General features: G+C 32.9%; 1 protein-coding gene and 1 long non-coding RNA gene across 4 annotated transcripts in view; one reads left to right on the forward strand and one right to left on the reverse strand.

The window, feature by feature from the left end:
* hipk3b (homeodomain interacting protein kinase 3b) overlaps positions 1 to 15,681 on the forward strand; it is a 97,042-nt gene that overhangs the window by 66,764 nt on the left and 14,597 nt on the right. For all 3 annotated transcript variants that reach the window (XR_015514409.1, XM_087292502.1, NM_001080159.2), the window contains 5 exons: positions 9,878 to 9,995; positions 11,131 to 11,252; positions 11,543 to 11,679; positions 11,836 to 12,003; positions 12,752 to 13,057. Coding sequence is in view for 2 of the 3 variants with exons in the window: in XM_087292502.1 (XP_087148628.1) it covers positions 9,878 to 9,995; positions 11,131 to 11,252; positions 11,543 to 11,679; positions 11,836 to 12,003; positions 12,752 to 13,057 (851 nt within the window). In the remaining variant the exon portion in view is untranslated. The remainder of the gene's footprint in view (positions 1 to 9,877; positions 9,996 to 11,130; positions 11,253 to 11,542; positions 11,680 to 11,835; positions 12,004 to 12,751; positions 13,058 to 15,681) is intronic.
* On the reverse strand, positions 8,210 to 9,506 carry LOC147832848 (uncharacterized). The gene is made up of 2 exons (XR_015515069.1): positions 8,475 to 9,506; positions 8,210 to 8,422 (listed from the first exon to the last, which is right to left on the reverse strand). It is a non-coding gene; the product is annotated as an uncharacterized LOC147832848 (long non-coding RNA).

The raw sequence follows: 15,681 nt of genomic DNA on the forward strand, positions 1-15,681 counted from the left end.
AAATACTATATAAATATATTTATTCATTTTAATACAAGAATTGCTGTGCTGTGAAAAAAATATAAAACTGTGTATAGAAAAGCATCATCAATGCACCGTGATGCACCAAGATATCGATTTAAACTGAATCGATGGCATAAAAGTATGTTAATAAAACTAGGCCTATACTGCACTACAGAGCTATTAAGTATGTAATATATCTACTAAAAGACAAAACTTTACTTTACAAACTGTATTGTAAATAAATCAAATAAATTGTCATATTAGTCATTAATAATACTGAAATAGTTTTTACAAACTGAATAAATATAAAGTTTACACACATTTACACGAGTAAATAAATAGTCATTTATAAATAAAGTTTCTTTTAGCCCCTTTAAAAGAAAAGGGCTTCAAAAGTTTCTTTAAGCCCTTTTAGGCCAGGAAAAGTTTCTTTTCTCAGGCCATTTATAAAAAAAATTCCTTGTGTGTTTGTGTAAAGCACACTTGGCAATATAACCGATTCTGATTCTAAAAAAACGTCTGTGGCAATCTGCAAATTTCTGCATGCATAGATTGCTTGTGTGCCTACCCATGCCAAATGCCTTCCTTGTAGCTGTGAGTTTATACTTTTGCATTCTGTTTGTGTTGCTTTTACAATAACATTTCCAGAATTCTGCAGACTGTGGGGATTTTCCATTTCTCTTTGAGTTTCTTCACAAGTGTTTTGAGATTACACCGGAAATGTGTGACATGCTAACTTACTGTACAAGTAGCTCAAACTGACACTAATTCAAAGAGGAAAAATGTAGGAACCGGAGAAAGTGCAACAACTTTAATCATAAAATAAACACAAAACAAAAGTATCCTTCTGGAGCTCCTCTGTAGGACTCAACACTGTTGCCATGGCTTTTTTCTGTTTACAAGAGTCAGCTTACAGTATTTACAAGGTATTTTTCACCCAAAAATGTCAATTCCGTCTTCGCATACTGTTCCATAATGACATTTTGTGGCTATAAAGTGCACAGAAAGATAAAAAGAATGAAGCCTGTGTGGTCCAAAGCGTTTGCCTTGGGTTTGCCAGAGGTGGTCCTGGAGGGCTGGTATCCTGCATAGTTTAGATTCAACACTAATCAGACACACCTGAACATGCTAATAAGTGTATTCGAGATCACTAGAAATCTATAAGCAGGTGTGTTTGATTAGAGTTGGAGCTAAACTATGCGGGACACTGGCCCTCCAGAACCGAGTTTGCCCACCCCTGGCCTAGACTGTGAAGAACAGATAATAAAGTTGTAAATAATGTTAAGCTTGTTGCACAAGAGTGATCAATTTACTTTATAAGACTTTAGTACATCATCAAGGGCAGTAGTAGTAATTTTGATTTGCATTAATAGTTTTTTTTTTTTTTTTTTCAAAGTGATGGTACTCGCTGACATGATTGACACTCACATAGTTCAGCGGTAACACTCCACAAAGTCAAAGCATCCACATCATGTAAATCACCACATTACAGTTAGTTAAGTTTTTTTATTGTGTTACATCAAATTTTGCTCTAAAATCTCTTGACTTGATAGAATTAGTTTGCTTTTAAGATTTTGGCTTTATTTTTTTATGTACGATTCACTTAGCAACCTTGTAAAATCAGAGTTTGTGATAATCTTTGTAACACTTCCATTTGGAGGTCAGAGCTGTATGTGATGCAAGTGCTGAAGGCCACGTGAAGGCCATAAAGTTTTTAATTCCTTTTTCTCAAGGCCATGAATTTGATTTCCAAGTATGCATGAACTAATCTGAATGCCTTAGAGCTCTCACAAGATCAGATATTCAGAATGCAGTTATCGGGGCTGGATCAAAGATGGCGGCTTGAAGGAAGGCTGTGTGTAGTTAAGCGGTAGTATCACGTTGTCATATTTTATTTTAAAACTTTCAGTAGGTTACTTTTGCACATGCTCAGACTCCGTATTCTACAGTATGAGCATAGATGACTACTTTCTGAGGCAATCAGAAAACATGGCATGTAAAAAAAAAAAAGTAGTTTACCAGCCGTAAAGAGGCTGATGAACATCCTGACGGTGCTAACATGAGCTCATCCACAAACCCGGTAGCGGAGATTACAGCTAATATCTCTAAATTCATAGATGATAAAATAGACCCGATTGCACAGCTACTGCAAATGCACCGCGCGGAGCTAGACGAGCATAAAAAAAGGATTGCAGAAGCAGTACACAATTGTCAGGACTAAAGAATTTGTGAAACGGGATTCAATCTGATCTCACGAGGAAGCAGAAAAGTGGCTAATTTAGAAAAGTGGGTAAACATATGATTTTTAAAACTCCAACCCTAAACCAAACGTTCATTTTGAATTAAAATAAATCAAAAACATATAAACTGCCAAGTTATTGTGTTGCTGTCATAGCAATGATATATAGAGATTTAAAAATGCTATCAGTGGAATTAAAGGGATGAAAATAAAAATCCCTTAATTAATTTCCTCAAGTGCTTAGAAAACTTTCTTCTGATTAACACTATATATATATATATATATATATATATATATATATATATATATATATATATATATATATATATATATATATATATATATAAATAAATACTTTTTTATTTATACTGTTTAGAAAGCTGTAAACTAGGAACCGCTTGCATTCATTCATGGTAGGATCAACGCTGTGGAACTATCCTTTAAAAAAAAGAAAAGAAAAACATCAAATAAAATAGAATACAAAATAAACAAAAAATTATATCAAAATACAATTGTAATGAGGCAGAGTGAAGGCGTATGTAATCATAACTGTACAAAATACAGATTTACTGTAAATAGGCACATCACCATTTAAAGGCTTGTTTTCCTTCATTGATTAGGGGTAAAAAAAAAATAAGCTTGAAGTAAAGTAGCCGAGGAGTGATGTACTGTTAGAAAACATTCCAAATCAGTCTACACTGCTAAAAGTGGCATTTAGATGGAAAATGTAAAAATGTGCTTTGTGCATTTGCAAACTAAACAAAAAGAAAACGACAGTGATGAGAAAACTGTTAACCCATTCGATCATGCTGATGTGCCTGTGTTTGCACAAGCTTTCCAGTCAAGACATGTCACATTTTTTTGTATTACTTTATACAGAAGATTACTATAATGAAACGCTTTAAAACTGTTAAACTCAATGTTTTCTTTTGCAACTTTAGTTTTTACCAAAAATCAGTTTCCATTGTTACATGTTCAATTGAAACAGTTACTTTATTTAAAATTACTTTATTATTATTATTATTATTATTATTATTATTATTGTGAACACTAATACCACTACTACTAATATTAATTTTAACTGATTATAATTATTTTTATCATTATTTTTAACTATTCTTTTTCTTTTCCTTTTCGTCTTTTTCTTATTCCTTTTCTTATTTTTATATTTCTTATTTTTTGTCTTCTTATTTATTTTTTATATAACAGTTTTATTTTTAACTGTTATTTTTGTTGTTATTATTTGTTTGTGTTTCTTTTGTGTTTCTTTTGTTATTATGTGTTGTATTTGCTTTTTTTACTCATTGTAATTACTTTCATTAATAATTTACATTTTATCACACATTAAACTGATCAAAATTAAATACATTTAGAGTTTTACCAAATTAGTTTTTTTTTCTTATTTATTTATTAACAATATATATTATTATGTTATTAATATACAGTGTACCATGGTATTTTTTTCACAAAAATAAAAAACAGAAAACAGTTTCATCATTCATAACAAGAACATTAATTAGTGATTTAACAGTAATATGTGAGCATAACTGATCAGCGATTCACTAAACCATTTGTAGGCAATACTGTATATTATAATGTATATTTGGTAGATTATTTGTGTCCCTGGTGGGTGGTAGAGAGAACATGCAAATGATTTTAACATTCTAATGAGCAAAACTTTCTATATACAAGAACATTCCGTCACATTTGACTTTCTTTTATCTGTGAATTCATTCAACACTGGCTGCTGTAATACTTGCACGCACGTTCATTTTCATGTGCTGGATCATTTGCCCGCCAGATCCAGCATTACATCATCTGTCCTTTTTCATTTCTTTCCTTTGCTCCATTTTACGCTCCTGTCACTGTGTTCCTTTATTGTGGCTTCTGTTTCTTGTCTTTTATTTTGTTAACATGTGGAAAGTCATGTTGACTCATCCCACATGACGTCCTTCACTCAGAGCAGGTCATGACAGTCTGTCAAAACACAACTGTCACAACGTACGCTTTCTCACAATACAAAAATAAGCCATTAAAATAAGCATTCTTTCTAAAAAAGGTTGTTTCTATTTGAAATACTGTTTCTGAATGTAAGGCTTTACTTATTTGAATTGAGAAAACCCTTTCAATAGCTGTTTGTGACATCTGTTTAGACAAATGACACATTCAAGCAAATCTTTTACAAAATCACTGAACATCTTTACACAGTGTTGGGAGTAACACATTATAAAAGTAATGGATTAATGCAGGGATGTCCAAACTCATTCAAGGAGGGCCAGTGTCCTGCACCATTCAGCTCCAACTTCCTTTAACACACCCAACTGGAAGTTTCTAGTACATCTGAAAAGAACTTGATTAGCTGGTTCAGGTTTGTTTAATTGGGGTTGGAAATAAAATATGCAGGACACCGGCCCTCCAGGACACTCCTGCATTAAAGTAACTAATTACTTTTTGCTGTACTCCAGTAGTGTAAACAAAAAACTAAAAAAAAATAATAATAAAAATGTTTGCTGCTTGTTTAAACTATTTAAAGTAAGCCGAAACAACACAATTCTTGAAATTTTTTTTCAGGGAAAACTTAACTGTTTTAAGTTCAATCCACTTAAATTTCTTACATTAACCTAATTGGTTTTTGTGAAAACATGCATTTTTTTTACAGTATAAGGCATTGATAATCTTTTTTGTTTTTATACCCTAGTGTTCCGAATATAAAACAACCCCTCTTTTTAAAGTGTACTTCTAAAAATGCATTTTGGAGACCATCTTCATTTTTTTAAATCAAACTACATGCTTTAATTTGAAAATACTTTATATGGCAGTAGGCCAAAAAATTTTTTTTTTTTAAATATGTACATCATAAAACATTCTTAGAACACCTCTGCTTCAAAACAGAAAGTAAAAAGATGGATTTTAAGCAGCAAATGCATCACATTTGGCACTTACCCACTAACTACTAGTGGTGGGAAGAGTACAGAAAAATCATACTCATGTAAAATTACCCTTACTTTCCAATGAACGTAGTGGTGGAAATAGGAGTCAAAATATCTGTTATAAATACTACTCAAATTATAGAGTAAAAATAATCCCTTCTGAAAAGCACTTGATTACTGTTTGTAATTCAAGTTGAATTATTTGCTATTCATGGACTATATATTTATACAATAGTTCTGTCTGGTTCTTGAATCTGACTGGCTGATAGCCGTGCTACATTCTGCAATATCAGAACTTATTCAGCCTCCTCACCCTTCTGTATTACTCTGCCCACATAGTGACAGCAGATCAATAAACTCATTACTGTTTGACAAATATTGCAGCTGTTGGACAACATAATGTACTTTTGAGGCTTTTTAGTCAATAATGCAGTTGTTTAGATTGCATGTATGCAGTTTATTTATAAGGATAGTGCCTATTTTAAATTATTATAATTTCTGAGATACAGCGCATCGACATCCATCAGCTTGCCATTGAGCAGAGCAAAGACGATTGATGTTGTCTATCTACAAGATGGCAACAGAGACTGCATAATAAGCACTTAAAGGAAAAAAAAATGTATTTTCAAATAGCTGTTCAAAACATTACAAAATTGATGAGACATTCTAACTCCATCTTTCTTTTTTTATGTTGTAGTGCTCTATTTATATCAAAGTAATTGTAGTGTATTGAGTATGAGATGGGACTCGCATATCAGGAATGTGTGTATTTTGTGTTCTTTTTGTATCTGCTTGTTAAATGTGACATCACGCGAAGTGGCTTCCGGGTCCAAGCACTCTATTTAACTGTATGGGGAGGCTCATCAAATGGTGATAATAAACGTTAACAAAACGTTTAATACTTTGGAAAATCATGATCGCAATATATTTATCAATGTCTAATATTAGATGGCTAGAAAGTATTGCATTTTTTATAAATTGTTAAAATGTTGGCATTTGTGATGCAGCAAATCCAGAGACTGTTGTGCACACCATGATTTTATAGAAAATTAACTTTAATGTGTAATTTGACTTAAAAGTGGTCATAAACATATATTTTCTCAATTCAAATAAGTAGGGGCTTTGACCCGAAAGCAGTATTCCATGCGTCAGCTATACGTCATGATTTAAAAAGCGAATAACCCAGAGTTACTCTTTGGTTGGCTATCTGTTTGTTTCTAATGAGTCTACTGTTTTCATTACTGCAGACTAGTTCAGTAAACAGAAAGAAAGAAGAAATGCCTGCATGTGTTTAGCATTTTACTAATCGCAAACACAACAGTAATCTGGTAGTGATTGCGTTGCTTTGGGTTTTTCTGGGTTGATTATTGTGATATCGTGATTGCAACAGAGAAATGCTGGGAGATATCTCTGTAGACTGATGGCATTTCATGTTGTTCAGCCTTATAATCTTAATGTCTGCAAAATAATATTTTTTGTCATCACTTTAGATGTTATGCTAGAGAATCATTCAAATACTAGCTCTAAAATGACATTTGTAAAGTAGCAACGATTTCTACTGTGCTTTTAGTCATCTTCAGATGTTAATGAATGGCGGGAGAAAGTAGTTTCTCATACCAAAGGGTTTTTACACTTTCCGTGTTTGATTTTCTTTTTATATACACTCATGCTGTCATACTGTTGTATAAACAATAGGGCAATAGGGCACTTTGCCGGCGGCCTTGTGCTTATGCACCTCGTGCTTATCCCACCAGTGCCGATATACAGCCGTATCGTACTGCTCTTCGTGTTATCCTAAAACAATGTCTAGAAAGAGTCTGAGTTTGAATTTAAATCTGCTGTAAGGAGATAACGCATCATACATCCTCTCAAAAAACAAACAAACAAACAAACAAACAAACAAACAAACAAACAAACAAACAAAAAAAAGACTATAGAAAGCAGATTAATGTTTTACATGCTGGACAAAATCCTGCAGGGGGCAAAAATCTTGCTGTGAAAATCAATTTAACTTCAGACTATTTATGACCTTACTCGGATAAAGGGAAATAGGTAAACATATTTACATGACCATGTGCATTGTCCGCATAATCAGGTTTAAGAATGTGCATGTAAACACACTCCGATCATCTGAGATCAGCTACCAATATAAACATGGCCATCATGATTTGCACACTGTGTGTATTTATACCACTTGTTGTTTACTTTTAGCATCTGACAAGAGTGTTTACTCCCAGAAACTGACCCAGAACTGTCAGACTTAAGAAGTGTGTATTGGATAGTCTGCGTTGCTGTAGTTTTTTATGCTTTCTTTGTAAGTGGCTCCTATCAAATCTTTATGTCTCTCAAATTTGAACCCTTATTGCCGTTGTCATGGCAACATCGCTGACATCATGCCAACATAAGAGGGAGCATTCGGTTACCAAGGAGAGACACGACAAAAAAAAAAAACTTTCAACCCACAGTAGGCTGACCTGACACACACACACATTGATCATTTTAATGCATTTGATGACCTTTTTACGCATGCTTGTTTGGTTTTAATGGAATAATGTGGTCCCGCTTGACTTTTTTTGTAACATTCAATTTCGCAAACTAGTAAATTGTATTAAAAGTAAACACAGTCAGCTGCTTACAATTGACTGTGAAAGAAAAGCATTGACTTTGTAGGTCACACACACACACACTTTGGTCACGTTCACAATAGCACGCTATTGGTGTTATTTAAGTACACTAGAGTTATAAGTGTGTTGCTGTGAAGAATGTCAAATTTGATCCTAATGTGTATTTAACATGCTTTATAAATATGTTAGTGACCATTACATGTATTTCTATAACAATTAGATTTTTTTTTACGTTCTGCCAGGATGGTGCTGTAAAACAAACCATCAAACAAAAAAAAAGAAGCAACAAAAACACTTTATTATATTATTTGGAGGTTTTTGAATATATAATATATTTTTATATAATATCCTGAATTTTTATATATACACAGTATGTTTGATATTTGATAATATTTCTTTTTCTGGAGAAAGTCTTATTTGTTTTTTTTTTGTTCTTTTTTTTTTGTCTTTTTTTGTCTAGAATAAAAGTAGTTTTTAATTTTTTAAACACCATTTTAAGATCATTAGTCCCTTTAAGCTATATATATTTTTTTGACAGTCAACAGAACATTGTTATAAAATAACTTGCGTAATTACCCTAACCTGCCTAGTTAACCTAATTTACTTAGTTAATTATTTAAATGTTACTTTAAGCTGTATAGAAGTGTCCTGAAAAATGTCTAGCAAAATATTATTTACTGTCATCATGGCAAAGTTAAAATTAATCACTTATTAGAAATGAGTTATTAAAACTATTATGTTCAGAAATGTAATAAAATCTTCTCTTCGTTAAACAGAAATTGGGGAAAAATAAACAGGAGGGCTAATAATTCTGACTTCAACTATATATAGAGGCAATTGTATTTTGTATGGTTTTGTCATGACGTTGAAATATAGAGAAAACTGATTCTTAACTATTAAAACTGTGGCGCCCCCTATTGGACTATTGAAAACAGTTCACATTATTGTGTGTCCATATAGCATCTGAGAAGAGGAGAATTATGGGGATGGTTAGGACAATGTCATTTCTAATGTAATGGAACATTTTGTTTGTTTGTTTAATTGCTAATCTACAGAAATACAGCAATGAAAAGTTTGACTTTGTTTTAAATGAATCAGATTTTTTCTTAAAAGTACTGTACTTGTTCTGTCACATGACAAATAGAAGACAATGCAGAGACATCAGTGAGCAAATGGAGGCAAAGGTAGACTAGTGGGTTCAGCACTGATTCCAGTGTGTTATAATTTTGATTGTTTTTTATTGTAATAGGTTATTTAAATATGTATACTGCATTAGTTAATATGATTTAAAGTAATGTTTTCTATTTATTTTTAACTATTTTGTACAAAAAAAAGTTGGAAACTACCAATGGCAACTGTATAATTACCTTCGGCCCACATCTCTCAATGATATTTAAATTTTGCCCCTCATAGGAAAAAGTTTGGGCACTCCTGGTCTATAGAAAAAAAAACAACAACAGTACTTTATGCACTTTTATTGTGAATGAATGAATGAATGAATGCTACCCAAGGAAGAAAATATTGTGTAAGGAATTACTGTGTGTTTTATGATTGGGCATGCAGTTTCCTATGAAAAAATTCCTTTCCAAAGTTTGTACCTCACTAACTGGATTAACAGCTTGCGAGTTATTTAGAATTATAGGAGAAATTTAAAGCATGTATCAAATTGTTATTTTAAGTACGTCAGTCTGCATATAGATGTCTGAGTTTAAAAACAAATGTAAAAGAAAATAAATAAATGAAAATCATTCCCCTTCATCTCATGTAATGTGTATGGCCCACCCAACTTAGAAATGGGTATCAAACGATCTCAGAATAAACATGATTATGCCATTTATGTTTAATTTTCGACGAGGAAGCATTTTTTTATAAATCTGATAAAATATAAAGAGAGCTTTACAGTCTACTTACCCTAAGATGCAGTGAGTAACCTCAGTGTTATATTCTGGCAGACTACAGAGTTTTTGCTGTTATTATATGGCAAGTATGTAGTAATGGATTACATGCAGAATAGGATCATGAAGAACTCATTTGAATGGCTCATTTAAACATCATTCAGACTCTTTCTCATCTTTTTATAGGCTTTAGCCTCATCTGCCCCGACAGTGATGCATCCTGGAATACCTCTTCAGACAGGAAGTGCTCAGTTTGGAGACTCTTTCCAGCAGGCGCTAATTCTCTGTCCCCCAACAATACAAGGTATTTTAACTTCAGTCAGATGTTATTTATGGATTTCCTGAGCCGACATTGGTGGTAAATAATTAGAGTTGACTGCAAGAAGTCCAGTATTTCTTTTTTATTTATGTCAGTTATTGTAAGCAGAGAATACAATTTATTACAGTATTGCACAGCTAGAAGTTTTACATGCCTGTTTATTACAGTTATAATCATTGCTTGTCACATACTGGAATATGATTGCTTCTATAGGGTTCTGTTATTTCTGAGATTCTAAAAACTCAGACAGAGATTATGAAATCCAGTCATAAGAACTGAATTCACTTTAAAATGCACAACATCTTGGTACTGTATTTGGCAAATTTTAGAAGGATAAATCAATTGTAGTAAAATACAACTGAACAAATCATAATAGGGTAATTATTGCAAATATTTAACCACAAAAGACTTTTTAAATATGAAGTTTGTTTGTGTACAGTTGAAGTCAGAATTATTAGCCCCCCTGAATTATTAGCCTCCGTTTATTTTTTCCCCCAATTTCTGTTTAACGAAGAGAAGATTTCTTTAACACATTTCTAAACATAATAGTTTTAATAACTCATCTATAATAACTGATTTATTTTATCTTTGCCATGATGACAGTAAATAATATTTTACTAGATAATTTTTAAGACACTTCTATACAGCTTAAAGTGACATTAAAGCCTAAACTAGGTTAATTAGGTTAACTAGGCATTGTAGGGTAATAAGGCTATTCATTGTATAATGATAGTTTGTTCTGTAGACTATCGAGAAAAAAATATATAGCTTATAGGGGCTAATAATTTTGACCTTAAAGTGGTGTTTAAAAAATTTAAAAACTGCTTTTATACTAGCCGAAATGAAACGAGTAAGACTTTCTCCAGAAGAAAAAAATATTATCAGACCTATATAAATACACACACACACACATATATATATATATATATATATATATATATATATATATATATATATATATATATATGTATATACACACAAGTTGGACATTTTAATAGTTATTTAGTAGTCAGTATATGCAAGTATATGTAAAATAATGTACCAAAAATCTAACATAGCACAAGAAAAAAAAAGATATTTGTTTTTTCATTAATGACAGTAACCTCACCTCATATCACAGGTCTCCCACCAAACCCAAATAAACCAGCAGGATACTCAGTAAGCATGGAGAGCACAGTCCCGCTGGTGACACAAGCATCTGCCATTCAGCCTCTACAGATCAGACCAGGGGTCATCACACAGGTTAGTGGGAATTGATTGATAATCGTAATTTGATTTGATTAGTCTTTTTTGCACATTTATAGCAAATTGTTTAATTTAGATTTATTGTGACATGGCTTCTGACAACTTCCATTACATGAATTGCTTCTTCATAATCAGAAATGTTTTTAAATGCTATAAATTTTTTGTATTTTTAAATGCAATGCCACATTTGATAGTTGAGGCTGGGGCTTTGGAGTCTATTTATCCATGCCACTAAGTTAAATTACCTTGTTTTATCATTATTATTAACATTATTATTATTTTTGCAGCAAGGGTGGTCAAATCGTGCCCAGCAGATCCTGGTGCCCACCTGGCCTCAGGTGACCCCAGTAGCCCCTGTGGCTCCCTCAGCAACAACATTGGCCTCAGAACCAGTGGCAGGCCCACAGAGACTAGCAGATTGGGGGTGTGTGAAAGCAGGCTCTCTGTCAATTGTATTTGCTCTGCTAAATTTATCTCTCAATTGTTCCCCTGTTGTAACACGTTTCAGACTCTTGCGTGAGTCATCTTTCTTTATACACCTCCACACTGAATTGCTTTGTCTCCCTCCCATCTTTTGCAGGAAAGTTCATTCCCATGGCAACCATTACAGCTCCATGATGCCGCACCATCAGCCACTGTTAACCAACCCGATGGCCATGTCAGCTCATCAGCCTATCAGTATAGGGATAGCCCATGTAGTCTGGCCACAGCCAGCGGCTAACAAGAGAAACAAACCTTCTTCAAACAGGTTAGTCCACAGATCTTTTGTTGTGCGTTTAGAGGAAAATAAACCTAATGGTTGATAATGAAAATAAATAATGGTACTAAACGACTAGTAAATTATCAAAAAGAATAAAATAAACGCTGACATGTTACATTACTGTTCCTTTAGTTAATGTTGATGAATATATTTACTAAAACCACAGTCAGATAACACAATTTTTATTATTGCTTACGAAGTTCACTATGTCAGATTGTGTTTTTTTTTGTTTCCCCCCTCTTCTTCTTGATAAAATTTTGTCTTGTCGTGGGTAACAAATGTGCCAGACTATACTTTCCTTTATGATCAGTCATTGCATGATGTCTACGACGAACAGTACTTCCAAAAGCAATCACAAGTGTTTCTATAACAATATTTCTTAAATCAATTTCATTTTTTTAATCTTATTTCAATCTCAATAAACACTGATACTCACAGATAACTATTAGCTACACTATTTGAGGGCATTCCTCACGACATGGAATAGGATGCAACATACGATCCTTTTTAATATTAAGATATTTTCTTTGCAATCTAAATGTATATTTTCCTGCCATGGGCTGCTTATTAAACAATTCATCTCCTGAACTTGCCACGAGACAGAGATGAGTTACTTTACTCATTACTTAGAGAAGTAATATTATTACGTAACTCATACTTACTTGTAATGCATTACCCTCAACACTGTTGGTTATGTTGTTTTTACTATGCTCTTCTAATTTATCATCCCACATAGATGTAACAACTTCATGCACAGCACCAACTCCCAAAACGTATCATGCCAGTCCCCAAAGATGGTAAACAGTGCCAAAAACACAGAGGAAGAGGCAGCTGATTGTGTGGTGGAGGCAGAGTCAGAGGCGGTGCAAGAGGAGGAGTCTGTGTGCTGTAAGGCGGAACCAGAGTATGAGGACCCGACTGTGTCTCAGAAACAGAGGCAGACCATCGTTATCACTGATTCTCCAAGCCCTGCAGGCAGCATCATCAGTATCAGCAGTGGAACAGATGAAGATGGGCCGGACACTCAAAAACATGCACTAGAGTGAGTTGATCATCTGATGTAATCATTATAAAGAGCTTTTTAAAAGATAAAACAGCTTTTAAAATTGAAAATCAAGCCTGTTCACATATCAATGAGATCAAAACTATTAGCCCTCCTGTGACCTTTTTTTCCTTTTCAAATATCTATAAATAAAATATATAATTATAACAAAGTCTTAATTGTTTTTTTCCAGCTAGAATAAAAGGAATTAAAAAAAAAAAAACATATTAAAGTCAATATTATTAGGCCATTTAAGCTATTTTTTTTTCAATTGGCTTCTACAGAAGAAACTACTGTTATACAATGACTTGCCTAATTATCCAAACTTACCCATTTAGCCTAATTAACTTAGTTAAGCCTTTAAATGTCACTTTAAATGAAATACCAGTATCTTGAAAAAATATATAGTAAAATATTAAGTTCTGTCATCATGGCAATAATAAAAGAAGTCAGTTATTAGAAATGAGCTATCAAAATTATTATGATTAGAAATGGATTGAAAATAATATTTCTGTTAAATAGAAATTGGGGATAAAATATACAGGGTGGCTAATAATTCAGACTTCAACTGTACTTAAAAGGTTAGTTTTTAATTACTTGCCTTCATGTCGTTTGTTTATCTTTGTAACACAAATCAAGATATTTTAGATAAAATCTGAATGCTCCTTTCTGTATAATACAGTGATTAAATACAATTCTGTGGCTTCTGGTCAGCTATAATTCAGACTGGACATTGCATATCTTTGCAATGTGACTATTATCAATGCTGAAACAGTATATAGTGCAGCCCTAGCACTCCCTCATCCTCCATAGACAGTGATGCGATCAAATCCATCATCAAAACAGACCATATTTCTTCAGTGGTTCATTTTAATATTATGAAGCTACAAGAATACTTTTGTATGCACATAAAACAAAAATAATGACTTTATTCAACAGTTTCTTCTTCTCAATGTCTGTTTATTTCACACATTCATGACACTTCTACACACAGGAGTTTGTAGTTTTGGATTTTTTTTTTTCCGTAATCATACCAACCTTTATTTAGAAACTGCATGACATGTTACCTTGTTATCTTTAACTAGTATTTAAATTAGTTTGAAACAATAAAGTGTGACAAACATGTAAAAAGAGAAGAAATCTCGGGGAAAACATTTTTTTTTTCACCACTGTATGCCCTGAATGTCTCAACCCAGAGCAGCAGTGTGTGTGTGTTGTCAAGACAATAGAGAGAACTTTTAAAGAGCATGGTTCCCGCTACATTCATTCTTCCATGGCGGGGTGCGACACCAAAATGCATCCCTTCACGGCTACATTACAGCTTCCTATTCAAAACATTTCGTTATTGTTGTTGTTGTATCCGTGATGTGCGCTATTTGTTAAACCCTTTGAGGTTGCTTGCTGACAGACTGACTGACTGACAGGTGCGTGACGCGTGAAGCCAGCAAACACGACGTAGCTTTCAGTTAGGATAAACACAGTTTTCATAATTTTAATTTATTTATAGATAAAGGCCTGTGGTTCTGCATACAATAACTTTATCTTGCTGGAGTTTATAACTGTTTCACTTTACTTCAAGACACATTAATGTCGCTCTAAGTTTATTGGCGACATTTATAAATATTCCTAGCAAATCTAATAAATGTTGTAGAAACACTCACTACAAAAACGCGCTAAATCGCATTTCAGCAGTGTTTATTTGGGAGCGCACCAAAAGATCTGCGCTTGGCCATCGTAAGTTATATTTGAGGGGTGTGCAAGAGGTTTTGTGCACAAGCAGAGGAAATTGGCGCGCTTCTTTTTCCTTGTCAACATAAAAGGTGTTTTTGGAAAGGAAAAAAAAACAAAACTGTTTACAAAGAGTCAACATATGTGCGAGTTGTCATTGTCTTTTCATTATTTTCATTATGCATCGCGCGCACTTGAACCGCAAGAGAGAGAAAGAGAGAGAACATTATCAAGACATAATCTTTAAAATAATGATTTCTATTAAAAATGTAAAAAGGTTTTGTGATTATAATAATAAAAGCAGGGCATTAAATAAATGCATATTTTCCGTGGAGCGAGCGATTTGAGGAAGTCCGCTATTTTTATTTGACTGAAGAAAAAAGAACATGATTAAAAAAAAAAAACAGCCTATGCCGGTTCTTAAAAAGGATTCAGTCAGTATTTTCGTTTTGTAATCTAAATGAATAATTTAAATGTAAAATTAGGGCAGGCCTATTTATTTTATTCATTTTCTTTAGTTTATTCTGGTTTTCTATGCTGTTGGAAAGATGGCAGGTGCGTGAAGACGTTCTGTTATTAATATGTTCGCATGTTAAAATAAATCAGTATTTTAAATTGCAATATTTAATGTGTCAGACACAAAATAGACACGTCAGTTTAAAAAAAAAAAAAGTGTATTAATAATTTTATATTAATTTGACCAGTTAACTGTTAATATCCGATTAATGACCAGTGGTTGTCCGTTAGCAACATTAACCGAAATGAGCATCCGTACTTGTCATTAATAGCTAGTTTAGTTTCAAATATAAGGTATCCATTATTTTTCATTTACGGTGGCAAATTAAATATCATTTAAGGTGTCAAATATTGCTTAAGTTTAATGAAGAATATGAAAA

The sequence above is a fragment of the Danio rerio genome, chromosome 18 (genome assembly GCF_052040795.2).
Source record: "Danio rerio strain M-AB ecotype USA chromosome 18, GRCz13ab, whole genome shotgun sequence".
NCBI classification, from domain to species: Eukaryota; Metazoa; Chordata; class Actinopteri; order Cypriniformes; family Danionidae; genus Danio; species Danio rerio.